Source organism: Heterocephalus glaber, unplaced genomic scaffold (genome assembly GCF_053883595.1).
Source record: "Heterocephalus glaber isolate CG9 unplaced genomic scaffold, H.glaber_assembly_v1.0 deba00001004, whole genome shotgun sequence".
NCBI lineage: Eukaryota > Metazoa > Chordata > Mammalia > Rodentia > Bathyergidae > Heterocephalus > Heterocephalus glaber.
In genome coordinates this window covers 10,615,894-10,631,584 of record NW_028258179.1, presented here as the reverse complement: position 1 = coordinate 10,631,584, position 15,691 = coordinate 10,615,894, and the positions used below count along the sequence as shown (strand labels likewise).

The 15,691-nt window shown below is 49.1% G+C and overlaps 1 protein-coding gene across 4 annotated transcripts in view; it reads left to right on the top strand.

Annotated features, from left to right (window-relative positions):
- The first annotated feature begins 142 nt into the window (after positions 1-142).
- Ndufa10 (NADH:ubiquinone oxidoreductase subunit A10) overlaps positions 143-15,691 on the top strand; it is a 40,233-nt gene continuing 24,684 nt past the window's right edge. For 3 of the 4 annotated variants that reach the window (XR_002390429.2, XM_004868426.4, XM_087209565.1), the window contains exons 1-7: positions 143-311; positions 3,902-4,070; positions 4,674-4,889; positions 7,055-7,141; positions 7,572-7,693; positions 10,320-10,399; positions 14,127-14,181. Coding sequence is in view for 3 of the 4 variants with exons in the window: in XM_004868426.4 (XP_004868483.1) it covers positions 237-311; positions 3,902-4,070; positions 4,674-4,889; positions 7,055-7,141; positions 7,572-7,693; positions 10,320-10,399; positions 14,127-14,181 (804 nt within the window). In the remaining variant the exon portion in view is untranslated. Of the gene's footprint in view, positions 466-3,901; positions 4,071-4,673; positions 4,890-7,054; positions 7,142-7,571; positions 7,694-10,319; positions 10,400-14,126; positions 14,182-15,691 lie in introns of all 4 variants that reach the window. The other variant, XM_004868425.4, reaches the window with a different exon arrangement.

Here is a 15,691-nt window from a genome sequence, read left to right as displayed (position 1 = left end):
CCCGCCCCGCCCCGCCCCCGCCCCCGCCCCGCCCCGCCCCGCCCCGCCCCGCCCCGCCCCGCGGCCCGTCCCGCCCCGCCCCGCCCCGCGGCCCGTCCCGCCCATCACTGAAGGTTCCGGGCAGGCGCCGCGGGCACCCCGGATGTGACGTCACGGGGCGCGCCGGTCGCAGGAGAGGACCCCGTGGCGCGGGCGTCTCCTCGGGTCCTTGAGCCTGATCCGGCAGCGGAGCAGCCATGTCCTTGAGACTCCTCACTCTGGCGCCGGCCTGCGCGTCTGCGAGCGGGCTTGTGTCGGGCGCCCGGCGCGTGGTGAGGGAAGGCGCGCGGCGGGGGCCGCAGGCGGGAGCTGGCTCTGCCCCTCCTGCGGTCGGGTTTCTGGGCTGCGGCTCCGGCTCCCTGAGAAATGGACCCTCCCGCTCCGGGATTGTCTGCCCCTCAGTCTTCGGGACAGCTGCAGCACCGAGTTAGTGGCTCGCCTAGCTGCAAGTTGGGAAACTAGAGTAGTGTGTAGGCCCTGAGCTTAGGGCAGTTGTTGGCTTAGTAGGAGCCCAGAACGTGCTGGTGTTCCGAGTACGCCTTCATTCAGTAGCTCATTCAGCTGCGTTCTTAAGCGTCTTTAAGAAGGTTCAGGCCCTGCCAGGTGCCAGTGATGTCATGTTAAGCAGTAACGGAAGAGACCTTGGGTTAGACTTGGGAGAGACAATGCAGGGAGATGACTTTAGATGCGGAGAGCCGCACAGGAACCGTGGGTGGAAACACTGAAGAAACCGTTTTATGACAGTGGCTAGTGAGTGGCTATAACTACATGGTATAGGGATTATAAAGGGGCTTGGCCTCCAAGCTGAAGATTTTGATTTTGAACGTAAGCGTGTCTTATGTAAAAGTCGCTTAAGTGTTTTTAGGAGATAATCCGAATTGCAAAAGAGAGAATGTGTTTTTTCTCTTTAATACCTGCTGACCCGGGCCCTAAGTAAAAGTCCCAGAAGAGCTCTAACTAGATAGGCACTGCAGACTGCCTGTAGCAGCACATTAGGCTCAGAGAAAAACTAACGAGATGAAACAGGTGTAGACCTCGTGACTTAAGAATTGGAAATGTGCCACAGAACATCATTTATTCTCTGTGATTCTGGACAGCGTAAGAATGGGATCAAGGATAGGAAACTTGAGCGAAGACTAATGTATTTCGATAAAGAAGCACTTTCCTCTGTCTCCTTCAGTGACGTTATTTTATATGTTTGTAACATAGTTGGATTGTTCTGTGACAGTCTGCATTCCATCCTGGGATCTTTTGATCTCAATAGGCTTTTACACATTTGCACATACTGAATTCATTCTTCGTGCTGCAAAGTCTGGTGAATTTTGACAGGTATAATAGTATGGCTCCACCTTTACAGAACCATACCGGACTAGTTCCACTGCCCTAAAAAATGCAGTGTTTTAGCCCTTTTCTTTATTCCACAAACCCCAGACAGCCAACAATCTCTACCATTTCTGTCATTTTGCCTTTTCTAGAAAGTCACATATTTGGATTCATATGATACGTTGCCCTTCAGACTCCTTCTTTCACTTAGAAATATCCTTTTAAGATTCACTCCTCTCTTTGTACTTGATTGTCATTTCTTCTTGTCTGAGTAACACTGCATTGTGTGATACACCATCATTTAACCAGCTGCTGAGGGCAGGCTGGCTGCTTCCTGCTTGGGGCAGTGCTGAGTAATGAGCTGCTGTAGTGGTGTGCATGCGATTCGTTGTGGAAGTGTGTTTTATACTGTTGGGTATGATTACTGGATTATATGAGACTGTAGTTCTATGATTCGTTGTGGAAGTGTGTTTTATACTGTTGGGTATGATTGTTGGATTATATGAGACTGTAGTTCTATGATTCGTTGTGGAAGTGTGTTTTATACTGTTGGGTATGATTGCTGGATTATATGAGACTGTAGTTCTCTGATTCGTTGTGGAAGTGTGTTTTATACTGTTGAGTATGATTGCTGGTTTATATGAGACTGTAGTTCTATAAGAACCCCCCCCCCATGCCTTCCACAGTGACTCCCATTTGCTTTCCCCTCAGCAGTTTGAGGGCACCCCGCTGCTCTGTGTTCCTGCCAGCATTTGCTGGTGCTGGTTATTCAGATCTTTAGCTATTCTAGCAAGTGTACAGAGGTAACCCTTTGTTGTTTTCTCTGTGATTTCCAAATGAACATCTTTTCCTGTTTTTATTTGCCATCTGCACATCTTCTTTTGTGAGCTCTTTTGAGATCTTCAGCCCACTTTTCTTTTATTTTATCTCATTTTGGTCCTGGGGATGGAACTCAGGACCTTGCGCTTGTGAGGCAGGCACAGTGCCACTGAGCTAATCACCAGCCCTCAGCCCACTTTTAAATAAGGTTGTTTGCTCTTCGTTCTTCTTTGCAACCTGCTCATTTGTCACCCTTCAGTAGTCAGATAAACCAAGAATGAAAAGAATTTTATTATTTTACATTCTTATGTATTGCTTTTTCCATGAGTGCTTAGTATTCCATAATAAGGAGTTGATTTTTTAAGCTAGTCCTCTGTTGTTGGACATTGAAGGATTTTATTTACATGCTTGATATTCTGAACCACACGTCGTTGAGCACCTGCAGGCGGTTATTTACACAGATTCCCTTGCGATGGGCTCTTGGTCCAGGACCTGTGCCTCCCAGGTTTAGTCGTCATCGCCAGCTTATGAGCATATCTGTGGTCTTTTCGTGGCACTGCATGGCATCTTTTTTTAAGAAAATCTAGTGTTTCCCACTTTGATGAGTATTTGTTCTTGTTAATAGTTTTTGTTGGCTTTTTAAAGCCATGTTAAACATTTTTATGTAGTTATTGGCATCTTTAATACTTTTTAAGTGAGCTGTGTGTGCCTGTCATCAGCTTTTAATTTTTGTTTTTACTAGTGTATGTCTGCAGTGCATAACAATTGTGTGCGTCCCGGGAGCTGGTCCATGTGCATCACGCATCTCAGTCCTTTTTACATTGGTGTCCTTTCTTCTGCCCACCACTTTCCCTTGTCTCTTGTTGGTCTGTGCACCCCCTTGATACTAATGTTATTATTTTGTCACATATGGTGGCCTTTTCCAGTTGTTTGCCTGTTAGTTATGTTTCCTTCACCCTGGGTGATTTTCTTGGGAGATTATTTTGGCTTTGGAGCGGAGAATCAGTGAGGGTACTGGGGACAGGAGACGAGAAGATGCTTCCCTTGAGGATGAGAAACATGAGGGCAGTCACAGAGCAAGTGCAGCAGGGGAGCAGAGTGCTGCTTCATCTGGAGAGGTGGGGGGTTAGGGTCTGGTGAGGGGTATGCAGTTGGGGAAAGGAAGGAGATGGCAAAAATAGTGCTCACATTTGGTCTCTATGCTTGTTGTATAGTTGTTCCCTGTTGTGAGGGAAAGCAGAGTTGGGGCTCAGGGTATGAATGTTATAGTTTGGTTTTAGGTCTGTTACCTTTCGGGTCACTTCAGGACATCTATCTGAAACCGTTTAACAGGCTGTAGGGTAAGTAGTTCAGAGGCTCAGGGCAGGAACCGAGACTGGAAATCTTTCCCTCCCCTGTCTCTCCAGCCCCTTCTCTCTCCATTTTTCCACCCACCCACCCATCCGTCCGTCTATCCATGCATCGTCCCTCTGTCCATCCACTTATCCCTCCAGTCTTCATGGAGCCTAGCAAGCATACTCACCCCAGGCCATGAGGACTCAGCAGTGAACAGAGAAACAGCAGGTCAGCATTAGGGGACTTGTATGGGGGAGGAAGCCAGTCAGAGCATCAGACAGTGAACGGGCAGTGAAGATGTTGATGCTGATATTTTTACCTCATGTTTCCTAATGCCTACAGTAACCAGAATGGTCACGTTGTGTTGTGTGATGTTGTCTTTCAGGGACGAATTCATGCCAGTGTACAGTGCAAGCTGTGGTATGGGCTTTTGGCGAACTTTCTTGGTGACAAGGCATCCAAAAAACTGACTAAAGACAGCAAAGTGATAACCGTGGATGGCAACATATGTTCTGGGAAGGGCAGGGTCGCAAAAACAATAGCGGAGAGTCTAGGTATGAATTCATGTCATGCAGAATGGCACCTTTTTCTCAGATACATGTTTGTTTATCTCACTTTGATTTTACTTAAGTATCTACTAGGTAGGATTGGGCCTAAGGCAGGTAGTTTACATTTCTGAAATGTTTATTGGAAAAGTTTTTTTTCGTTTTTCAGATTTGGGGGGTGGGGAACCCATGCCAGATGTCAGTTTGCCTTGGATTTGACCTGGGCTGCAAATTTGCAGGCGGGGCACTTCCATGGGGGCAGTTGTTGGTGAGCTTCGTGAGAGGCCCCGACACAGACTGAGATGTGCTGTCAGTCTTTCGGGCACCTGGGCAGACTGGAGGGACGAGTCCCTCCCAGGTCCTCCCATGGGTGTTTGTTCACTGCCTTTCTGTGGCATCTGGTGGCGGCTGGTGCTTGCACAGTGGGGCTCCCATGGTTACGAGATCCTGTGGGTTTGGGGTGAGTTTGCACAAGGGCCCTCAAGTTCCTTCCGCCCTCAGGCGGGCTGTCTCCAGTGAAGCACGGTGTGAGGGGCTTCCCCATTCAGGAAGGCTGCCCTCGGTGAGGGGGCACGGGCTGCTCCTGCTTCATCCAGACGTTCTTCTTCCCAGGCCTGAAGCACTTTCCCGAAGCAGGGATCCATTATGCAGCCAGCGTCACGGGAGACGGAAAACCCCTGGATGAAGAGTTCACTGGCAGCTGTAGCTTGGAGAAGTTCTACGATAATCCACAAAGCAATGATGGCAATAGCTACCGCCTGCAGTCCTGGCTGTACGCCAGTCGCCTCCTGCAGTACTCAGATGCCCTGGAGCACCTGCTGAGCACAGGTGAGTACTGGGGCTCAGCTGGCTGTCGAGTGTTTGAGCGCAAGCTTGTGTAGAATTCAGCTGTTTCAAATTGCTGTAAGTAGAGCTGTTCTGTGAGGGTTCCCAGTGAGGCATGTGCTCTCCAGTAAGATCATACATTCCTCGGAAGCCATGTTATTGTTGCTTCATCCTGTAATTAATGAAATACTGTTTCATTGTGTGTATCGGAGTGAGAGATATGGATTGTGTGATATTTCTATGCCACTTGTTAAGCATATAAATGAAATGTGTCAAAGTAACGGAGGAAAGAGAGGACATGTAAGGGACTGGGAGGGAAGATGTGGGAGAGGACGTGTAAGGGACTGTTGAAGAGGAAGTGTGGGTCCTGAGACATACATCGACAATAGACTGGGATTGTTCTGGAGGGCTGAGAGCTCCACTGGAATTCACCATAAAGCTGCAGGCAGTAGTTAGGACTTGCAAAGGTAGTGGAAGTGGGGAGAGGCAGAATGTGCAGGTCTTGTGGGCCCCTGTGGGAAGCCATCGACAAGAACTGTGTTTTGAGGTAGCCCACTCTCAGCCTGGGAGAAGGGCAGCAAGGAAATGAAATCTGGAGTGAAGAGAGGTGGACAGAGGGCAGGGACATAGGTTGTACATGTGCACACCAGGTCAGAATCCAGCAGGGACTGTGTCAGTCCCATGGGAAACAGCAGTGTGTGTTCCACTGGGGCTGACCCCAGGACACCCTGAGAATCAGTGCTCAGCCAAAGCTACCATGCCACACTGCTTCTGATTTCACAGATGGAAGCCAATGGCCTGTCTGTGTGTGGGAAAGGTGGAGAGGGGTGATTATTACGACTTTGTGTCCACTTGATGTAGCATGGTTGCCACGGGTGACATCAGAGCCCCCGAGAAGTGTGCACACACAGAAGCTCAGCTGTCAAGGGAGAATTGGCCCCATGGGGTCCCATGGCAGTGGGGTTCCCCTGCATGCAGTGTGCGTCCGTGGAACACAGGGTGACCCTTTCCTGAGCAGCCGTGCCGGCAGCTCTTGGGCTTTCCCACATTTTCTGAGTGATTCTCTTTTCTTTGCTTAGTGTCCCCCTAAGGAGATGTGTGCTCTGTGTCCTACCTGCTGGGGTTCTGCACCAGGCAGTCCCTGACTTGGGGACTGTGCAGCAGCTTGGGTACGATGCTGGCATTCAGGCCACTCTGGTTTCTTTTTGAAGTATACTTCACTCAGTTTTCTGACTGCACTTTTAAAATACTAAATAGACACATTTTGCTTGTTACATGAAACTGGTTTGGTTTCTTTTATGCTATATTAGTTTATTTATTAAATATTGATGAGTGTCTAGTATGTGCTGGGCCCATTCCAGGAACCTGGGAGGTGGCTTTTATTTTAGTAGGGAGATAAAAGCTGAACATGGAAACAAGCATAACAGGTAGTGAGTGAATGGTGGGTACTCTAGGGAGGGGACGGGACTGGGGTTCACTTTTCAAGATGTGAGGGTTTAAGAGGCTTCTGCCCAGGTCCAACAGGGCTGATGGTAAGGACCTTGTGCCCCGAGCAGTGTGTCTCTTGTCAGGAGACCACTGTGGCCAGGCTGGGAGTGGCTGGAAGTGAGGTCAGAGAAGGCTAGGAGAGACACTGGAGCCTTGGGAGCCCTACAGGGACCGTGATGTCTCCCAAAGGAGAGTGCAGCTGTCGAGAGCTGGAGCACAGGGCCCGATTTGGAGCCAGCCAGGAGCTGGCAAGGGTGGAGGCAGTGAAGGGAGGCTGGGCGGAAGTGGTGCGTGGGAGAGCACGGGTGGTTTGTGGTGGTCCCGAGGTACAGGAGCAGGAGCCCTAGGCCATTCTGGAGTCTGAGCAGCGTGTTTGGGGCGGGACGGGCCAGGACCAGGATGGGCACAGTGAGGGGAAGTGACTTCTTTGAAAGCAGAGGTGCCTTTTCGTTAGCTGGAGGCTGTGGCAGCCGACTGCGGGAACAGAACGGAACCAGAACTGAAAAGGCATTTGTTTCTGCCAGTGATTTCCCCCTTATGAATACACATATGGTCTTTTTAATATAATTGGTATGGAAATGGAACTGTAGATGACTGCTTTATCCATTTCTGAAATGAAGTTACTAGTTCTGGTGCTTTTTATCTGTGGTTTTTAATTTTGTTTACCTGTGTTTAAACAGGACAAGGTGTAGTCTTGGAGCGCTCCATCTACAGTGACTTTGTCTTCCTGGAGGCGATGTACAACCAGGGCTACATCCGGAAGCAGTGTGAGTGGTGCTGTGGATGGGCCAGGCAGTGGCATAACAGGGAATGTGCTGCGCTTGCGTGTTTGGTGAAGGGCATTTGCCTCACTTGGTGCCTTTCTCCTCAAGGCTTGTGCTTTAGGGACCTGTCAGCTCAAGGTCAAATCCTGGTGTTGTAGCCTCTCTGAGCTGAGCACTTTCCTGGGCTTGTGTGTGCAGACACGGTGGTGGGCAGCACCGCTGGCTGTGTGAGCTGCGGTAAGCCCCAGCCCTGCTGCATGCACGGGCTCTGTGGCCGTGCCCTGTGTGCTGCCAATGGCTTCTGCTCCCCCTCTTATATGACGATCACAGATTGGTTCATTGGTCAGAACTGCAGGAAGCTTTGCCCTCTCTTTTGGGAGGAGCACGTGGGAGAAGCCTGTCTGGGTCAGATGACTGGTGTCCCTTGTTCCAGGCGTGAACCACTACAACGAGGTGAAGAAACTTACCATCCCCGAGTACCTACCTCCCCATGTGGTGGTCTACATCGACATGTCTGTGCCAGAGATCCAGGAGCAGATCCAGAAGAAGGGAGATGTAAGTTGGCTTTTACGTCAAAGGACACAGCGTTCTTTTGTATGTCCTTGTTATTTTTAACATAGATCCACACTTACAAGTCAGGCAGGACTCGGTGGTCTCCATGAAGCTGAAGAGAGTGTGAGTGGTTGGCCTGGAGGCCCAGGGCTCAGCCTGCCACCGTCTCTGGGGAGGAGCTGCTTTCCCAGCGCTGCCAGTCCCACTGTCGTCCCCGGTCCCCTGAGCTGCCCCATAAAGAGGGGAAGGCTCCTGACCATCCCCTGTGGGTGGGTGGTTCCCTTCTGGGCGTCTCATGGCGTGTCTTCTGCAGATGGAAAGCAGTTTCTGAGTCCTTCACTTGCTGCAGGGAACAAACCTCTTCCTTGCTTACAGGCGCCACAGTGGACAGTAGAGCATTGGTCTCTCACACCCTACCACCCTGACCTTTAGGGGACAGGTTTGCTAGGGTGGCACATGCCACACTGGAGGCTGGTGGCCAGTGCAGAGATCAGCACAGGCTGTGCTGCCCTAGCGCCTGCCCACAGTGCGCAGGGCAGGGCCGGTGGGGATTGCTGGGGATAACTGCTGGCCTCGGGGCTGGCTAGGTTCCATGCTACAGAGCTGGCCTGGAGGAAACACGGTCTTTTTGGCCTTGTGGTGCAGATGCAGGCTGCCTGCTGGTCCATTCACTGCCGTCTCAGTGCTCAGGTGCCCGCGGGTGCCAGGAAGTACTTTTCCAAATGGCAGGCTCCGCCGTCCTTTACTGCCCCTCGGGGTCTAGTGAGACCAACTCTCTTCTCCGGGCAAGCTCATATGAGAGGTGCAGTGGTCTCTGTTTAAGCCTCCCCAGTCCCTTCCCTCATGTTTAAGAGTTTGCTCTAAAGTGGTGAGTAATTCAGACTCTCAGGAACATTCCATCATGTGGGAAGAGGAAACTGCGAGTTTAAAATATTTATTTGCCAGTGGAATAACTTTTCACACCTTTGTTTTTAACACTGATATTTACTGATAAAACTAAAGGCATATATGTTGAATTTTCTAGATAACTATTTTGTTAGCAAAACTTGAAAACCAATTCTGAGGTTCAAAGCTGAGCTATCCAACATTCTTTCTCCCAAGTAGTCTTAGATGAATACTGTCAGCAGCTAGAAATTGGCTGTGGGAGACGGGAGGCATTGGACCAAGGAGACAGTGTGTTATTAGTAAGTCCCACTTTCACTTCTCTTCCGATCCATCCTGCCACTGAGCAACCTCTGGGAATAACTGATGGGAATACCTGAAAATCACTTCTGAACTTGGAAGGCAAGGACAGAGTTATGATGCTGAAGATTTTATCTAGTCTTTGTGGGTCAGATTTCTGTGATGGTTGAGAGTGCCCTGGGGTCCTTTGGCCATCCAAAGTCTGCAGTGCTGTTCCTCGGACCCTCCCACCCTTTATAACCAGTGCTGAGCCCCACTAGTACTTCGCGCCTCCCACACACTGCTAGTTGGGCACGTAGACATGCACCGATACCTCCCCCGAGCCTAGTCCTTGCTGGAAATCCAGCAGCTCCCGATCCTGGTGGTTTTCCTTCAGGCATGGTCCCCTTGGGGGACGGCATGTGAAAGTGTCATCGCTGAGTCTTACAGTCCCTGTGTCTGGTCTCATTGCTGGGATTGCAGACTCTCAGGAAATACTCTGCCGATGGGAGGTGGGAATTTTTGTCTGTTCTGAACAGCTTTTTCGAGTTGTAACATACCTCATTAAACTCACCCAGTTTTAGGGAACAACTCAGTGACTGAGCAATTTACCACATTGTGATAACTACCACCACAATGCAGTTCTAGAATGTTTTCATCATTTTGTAAGTAAAATGGTTGGCCCAGTCCCACAGTGCTTACTGAGCACCCCTGCCCTGGACACCAGGGTGCTGGGGCCGAGTGTGGGGCAAGGTGGGAGAGTTCCTCACTCCAGGAGCTGATGCTTCCCAGGAGAGCTGGAGCAAGCAGGACATAAAGAAATGCTGTGCATCAGTTAGAGGCTCAGGCCACGAAGATCAACCAGGACGAAAAGTTAGTGCCACTTAGCCTCTGGCATCGCTAAGGTGTACGAAGTTTTAAATTTAAACTAAAACTTGCCTCTCATAATTGGGTTTTAAGTTTTCTGAATTTGGCTTAGCACACTGTAGATGATAAAGGGGTGAGTTAGAACAGGGGACAAGGTAGAGGAGAGGGAAAGGATGGAGAGAGGAGGGGAGGGCCTGTCACGAAGAGGAGGAAGCCAAGAGCAGAAGAGAGCAGATGAGGGGGCCGGTCCCCCCAAGTCAGGGATTCTGTGGTCTTTTTTTGCCTGCCCTTGGCCACGTAAACGTGAAAGACAGGAAGCAGTGCCTTTCAAAGGAGGTATCTCTCCAGCCCTGCTCTGGGGTGCCCGGAGGCCCTGGAGGGAAGCGGGGCTGTGGCTTCCCGGCCAGCTGGCACGTTCACCATCCTTTGGCCCATTCCAGCTGGTGCCAAGGGCCACATCTCATCCCGAAGTCCCCACAGTGCTCAGCTCGTCAGAAGAAAGCAGTGCACCTTTGAGTGTGTTTGCATGGTGCATGTGCGCACGTAGAAAGCAAGAGGCTGTTTAAATGTCCCCCAGTTTGGTCTTTGTGCTTATGTTTAGCCACATGAAATGAAGATCCCCTCCGCCTATCTCCAGGACATCGAGGACGCCTACAAGAAGACCTTCCTGCGTGAGATGAGGTGAGCACAGATTTATGGGCCAAGGCTTCTTGGCAGGCAGATTGTTTCTCTCATCTAGTGCCGTGGGTGTTGTAAACAAGGATGATAGGAACGTTTCAGTTCGATTTTTGCAGTTTTTTGGTTTGCTTATTTCTCACTTTTCTGTTTTGTTATATTCTTAAAGTTTCTTAGTGCCAAACACAAACCTGAGCTCTAATCTGTGTCTAGTTTCAGTACTAGAGTATTCGTGTACTTTTACTGAAGTGGCAAGTAAAACTCATGTCTATCTCGAAGGATGGCTCGAGATACTCAGTGTGACCTGTAGAGGCAATTCACAGGGTATCAGTCTCCATGGGCACTTTTCCTGACACCCTTCAGAGCTGTTAGTTGGAGACGCCCTGCCAGGACCTTTTTTCAGCCTTCCCTGTCCGTCCTTTTCTTATTGGGAACTGTGTTTTCATCCACACTCCAGCTTGTCGTTCTGTGACCCTTGGGGGTATTGGTGTGTGAGGGAAGTCATTACTGTGTGAGGGAAGTCATTACTGCTGTCGCTCAAGTCCAGTTAGTGAGACTGTATGAATAATGCTTTTCTTTTCAGTGGTGTCTCTCACACTTCTTTTAAATTTAAGCTTCTTCTCATGCCTTCTTTGAAATGTCAAAGTAACCTAAAATTGTGAATAAAAATGAGATACTAATTTTATAGGAAAGTTTTGTTTTTAAGTTGAAAATTTATTTTTTTACCATTAGCATCAATGCTTGTTTGTGGTGAGCTCTTCTTTCTTCAGTAGGAAAGACCAGGAGAACGATGGGTTCCTTTTAACCCATCCTACTGTTCTGTTTTTAAGACTAGGAGTGCAGAGAAAAGCAATTTTGCAGATCTGTGCCCAGGTGAATACACGGAGCTATGGAATAAATTGCGTAAGCAGAGATAGTTGATTGTAGAAGTTCTGTTCCAAAAATCCCTCTTGCAGATCTCCTGGCTATAAAGACATCCCTGAGCAGGAGCTTCCTTCTAAATGCTCCGTTGGGAATGGGCTGTCTGGGTTTAGCCTGCACACGGGCTGAGACTGAGTGCCGGTACCATGTGGTTACTTTCTGGACCTTGCCCTGCAAGCTCCCTGATGCGAGGCACACCGAGAGGCAGCTCTAGCGTCCCCCACTTCCTTGGGCCGTATGCACTTGGCCGAGTTCGTATTTAGCTCCTGAGGTCTCAGGTTCGGTATCACTGAGCTGAAGGTGGCTCCGAGATCCAGGGAGGTGTCACCTCCCACAGTGCCCAAACTGGCAGCTTCCGCCTCACCACGCATGTTCAGATGATAGTGCAGAACTCTCTCCTCACTGACTGCGACAGTTGGGTTCAGGCTGTACTGACGGCCAGGTGGCGTTTGGAAGCCTCTGCTGGGTCCTGCCAGGCTAAGTGGTTCCTGAGGACGGTTTCACTAGATCTTTGTGACACCAGCCATGCTGAGTCCAGCTGCCACACACCCCAGCACACTGGCCTGGTTTCGTGTGCTGTCCTTGATGAGTGTCAGCATGTTGTCACCAATGGGCCAGCCTTGGTGTGCAGCTGAGGTTTGAAAAGGACGAGTCTCAGCATCGTTGCCCACATGTCATCAGAAGTCACAGAGGAAGTCTCCTGTGGCTCCACAGACTTGGCACCAGGGTCCCTGCAAAGGATGGCTGGCTGGCAGTGTCCCAAGGGGACCTTGTTCATGGGGGCTGCTCATGGTCACTGCTGGCTCCTGGTTGTGCAGTGCCATAGTTTATTTGTAAAGAGCAGAGAATCCACACTTGTGGAGTAAGTATCCTGATTTCCGAGCTTGTGTATCTTTTCCCTGAATCGATAGACTTACAAAGCATCGGGGAAATGGGCCTTTTGTTTTTGTTTTCGTAGTATAAATCCTGTCAAGTTTCCAGGTTGATGGGTTGGTTTCTTTATTCTCAGTTTCAGCCACTGCAAATGGAAAATGCACCAGGAGTGTGGGCCCACTCTGACACGGAAAGGTCGTTCATTTGGCATTTGTCTTCATTCTCTTGCGGGTTTCTGGCACCATTAACACCTTCTCAGGCCCACGCGCAGCACTTTTCCTCTGCAAATCCTCTTTTCCAGTGTACTGGGCAAACCAAAATGAAATTTTAAAAGGGGTTTTTCTTTATACTTGTTTGTAGAACATTACAGTTGCTATAAACTAAAAGTTTAGGGCTGGGTGTGCTCTACTGGTATAAAACTTGTATAGCGTCCATGAGTCTTGGGTTCAATTCCCAGCACCAAAAGCGGTATTAATAACAAAAATGAGAGCTTAAGAGTATGCATCCATTCATCTTAAAGAAGGAAACGCTTGCACTGTTTCTGGTTGCATGGCAGAGCCCTGGTGCACACATACTGGGCACCACGCTCACTGTCACTGTCTTCTGCAGGAGCGCGCGGTGAGAGTAGTAGAAGTAGGCAGTGCTTGGCACACAGGCAGATACATGAATGTTCATGCCTGGGTTCTAATTTGTTAGTTTCCCAAATGAATGTCACAGTATATACTTGTTTTGTTATTACAGCCCTTGACCTTTGCTGCATTTGAGCAGATAGATTCTGTCCATTGGTGAAGTGAATTCTGCCTGGCATCTCAAGCCGAATAGATTAACGGCAGCCACTGAGCTTGTGGGACATTTGTCTCATTGAGATGAACAGTTGCCAAAAGCCCACAGTGCGATGTGTACATGCTAGGTGTGGAGTCCCAGGCTGCCCTGTGATAGGCATGGCCGTGTGTGGGGTCTCAGCCTGCGGTCATGCTACAGCCTTGTGGGCTGGGATCTCAAGGCCTTCTCCGAAATGCACTACAAGATTTGACTTTGTCTTATCAAGTTTCAAGAAACCTATAACAAGTAGATGTAATTGATTTTTTTATATATATTGCTGGGAATTGAACCCAGGACTTCATTGGAATTTCTCCATTATCTGGCTCTAGAAGGTGGAAGGTGTTTTCCAACAAATCTAAGTCTTCTGGGCTTACTGACTGAGGGCCTGCATCTCAGCATGACGGGCACCCCAACAGGCCCCCTGGGCTGGCTCACCTGATGGCCGGGAGGTGTGGCAGAGGCAGCTCCTTCGTGTGGGAGGTCCAGACATACTGCCTGTGGGTCAGTCATCTCCCAGCTGCCCCACCCTGTCCATCGTGGTCACTCTAAACCTTTGAGAAGAAGGACAAAACGCGGGGATGGGGAGAGGGGTCCAGTTGTGATTTTCTAGTGTCCAGACTGAGGACTGAGGAGTGAGAGAACTGAGTGGCCACTCCTCTTTTGCACAGTTCAGTTGAAATGGGTTATCTCTGTCCCTGAATGCTGGATTTTGGCAGCTCCATCACTGTGTGTCCTGCCTGCCATCCTCTGTGCCCTGTCCCAGGAGATGCAGGTGCCCTGTCCCGTGATGGGAGTTGCAGTTGTGGAACACAGGTGTGGCAGTTAGGTGGCCATGTACCTAGTCCCCTGTCAGTGGCAGCTGTGTTCTTTCACACCTGTGACAGTATGGGTCAGGGCGGTGTAGTCAGGGAAGGGGAGCTAGGAAACAGACCTGTGGTCCTCCCTGCCTGCCTGAGCACACCGCCACTACTGTAGTCCATCTCCTCAGGAGCATTGTGCTCCACCCAAAGATGGTGTCCTTGGAGTGGTCAGGGGGGCTGGAGTGGCCTGTGTTTATCTGACAAGAACTTCAGCCTAGAAAGGTTTACGTTGAACTTTGCTTTGCTTTTTCTTACAGTGAGAAAAGTGAGGTTTTGGTGTACAGTGCAAGGGAAATCCAAGATACAGAAAAGGTAAGAAAAGGGATGACAAGGCGATAAATGTTCTTCAGTTTGATTCATATATAATGTTCTTGGAAATCTGATGATCAGTTCCATTTGTACTGGTTTTAGGGACATTATTTCATAGTCCAAAAGCAGTATCTACTCAGCTCATTACCATCACCTAGCTTTAATGCTTTTTACACTGGCTTCCTATGTTTAGCTGCTTTTTTTGGTTATGATTCTTTTTAAATGACTTAAGTTGCCGTGATCTTAAATTATAGATGGTAATGATACAAAGAGCCTTAGATCATCTGCTTCAACCTTTGTATTAAATGTGTGATAAAGTTGAAACCTGGATTAATTAATGGGAAGGATTTACTTATTTAAAGATAATAGCTTTTCTCAAGTCTGCATTTTGTGAAATTCTAGTCAGTCTCAGGGGAATTTTCAGGAAACTTTTAATGAATAATAGCCAAAATTTCTGAGAAAGAATAAATAATTCAGGACCTTTGCCCTCCCAAATACAAAAGCGTATTATAAAATACAGCCATAAAGGCCCTGTGGTATCAGTGCAGGAATTAATAAATGTCCTTGTGGAACAGGACAGTTCAGAAGCAGGGCTGTGTGTGTCTTACTTAGGTTTGGCAAAGTCAAAAATGAAGTAGGGGATGGATTGTTTCTTAGAGGGTACGGTGGCAACTGCACATCCATTTGATAAAAGCAGGTCTGTATTATACATAAGCATAAATTAGTAAAGAACATTCGAAACACTAAGAGGCATAGGAATTCTGGAGGACTGTGCGGGGTGCAGGCTCCTCTGCCTTGGAGCCACCAGTGTGCAGAGTGGCCCTGGCCCAGCAGGCCCCTCGCCGCCTCTCTGCAGGGAGGCCTGGAGCCAGTGCAGGCTGAGCACTTCCAGCAGGGGGCAGGCTTCTCCTTTCCATGGAGCCTGCTCCAAACCATCTGCTGCTTCTCACTGTGGGAATTCATTTGAGACCTTGGCTTGTTCTCCTTGGACTGAGTGAATTACATTTTACTCCTTTGCCACGCTGTTTCTGTGATGCTGATGTTTGTTTTTGGATTATTTCTGTACCTCTTGACAGAATGTTTAGAAGGATGTATCTTAGAGGAATAATGCATTTTGTATCTAAGACTTGATACTCAAGTTCGTTATTGAATGTGCTCACGTTCTTGAAACTAGAGAGAGGTCAGTGTTGGGTGTCTCGGGAAAGAAGGTAAAGTTTGCCTCTCTGGAAGGTCAGCCTGGAGCCTGAGACTGTCGAGTCTCTGGAAAGTGCTGATGTTCCAGTGCTGCATTTTGTGAGGCTCAGCCTTGCCTCCTAGCACGAGCTTGCCTGGGAAGAGGCAAGTAGCCCATCCTGAACACAACCTTCTTGGATTCCTTTTCCACTCTGTCCTCCTTCTCCAGGTCAAAAGGTGATCTCTGCACCACTCCACGGTCCTGGAGCGTTGTCAGCCCTCCATCCTGCCATTTCTTCAGGGTTGCGACTGTAGCATTCTCTTTGACTTTAGTGTGTGC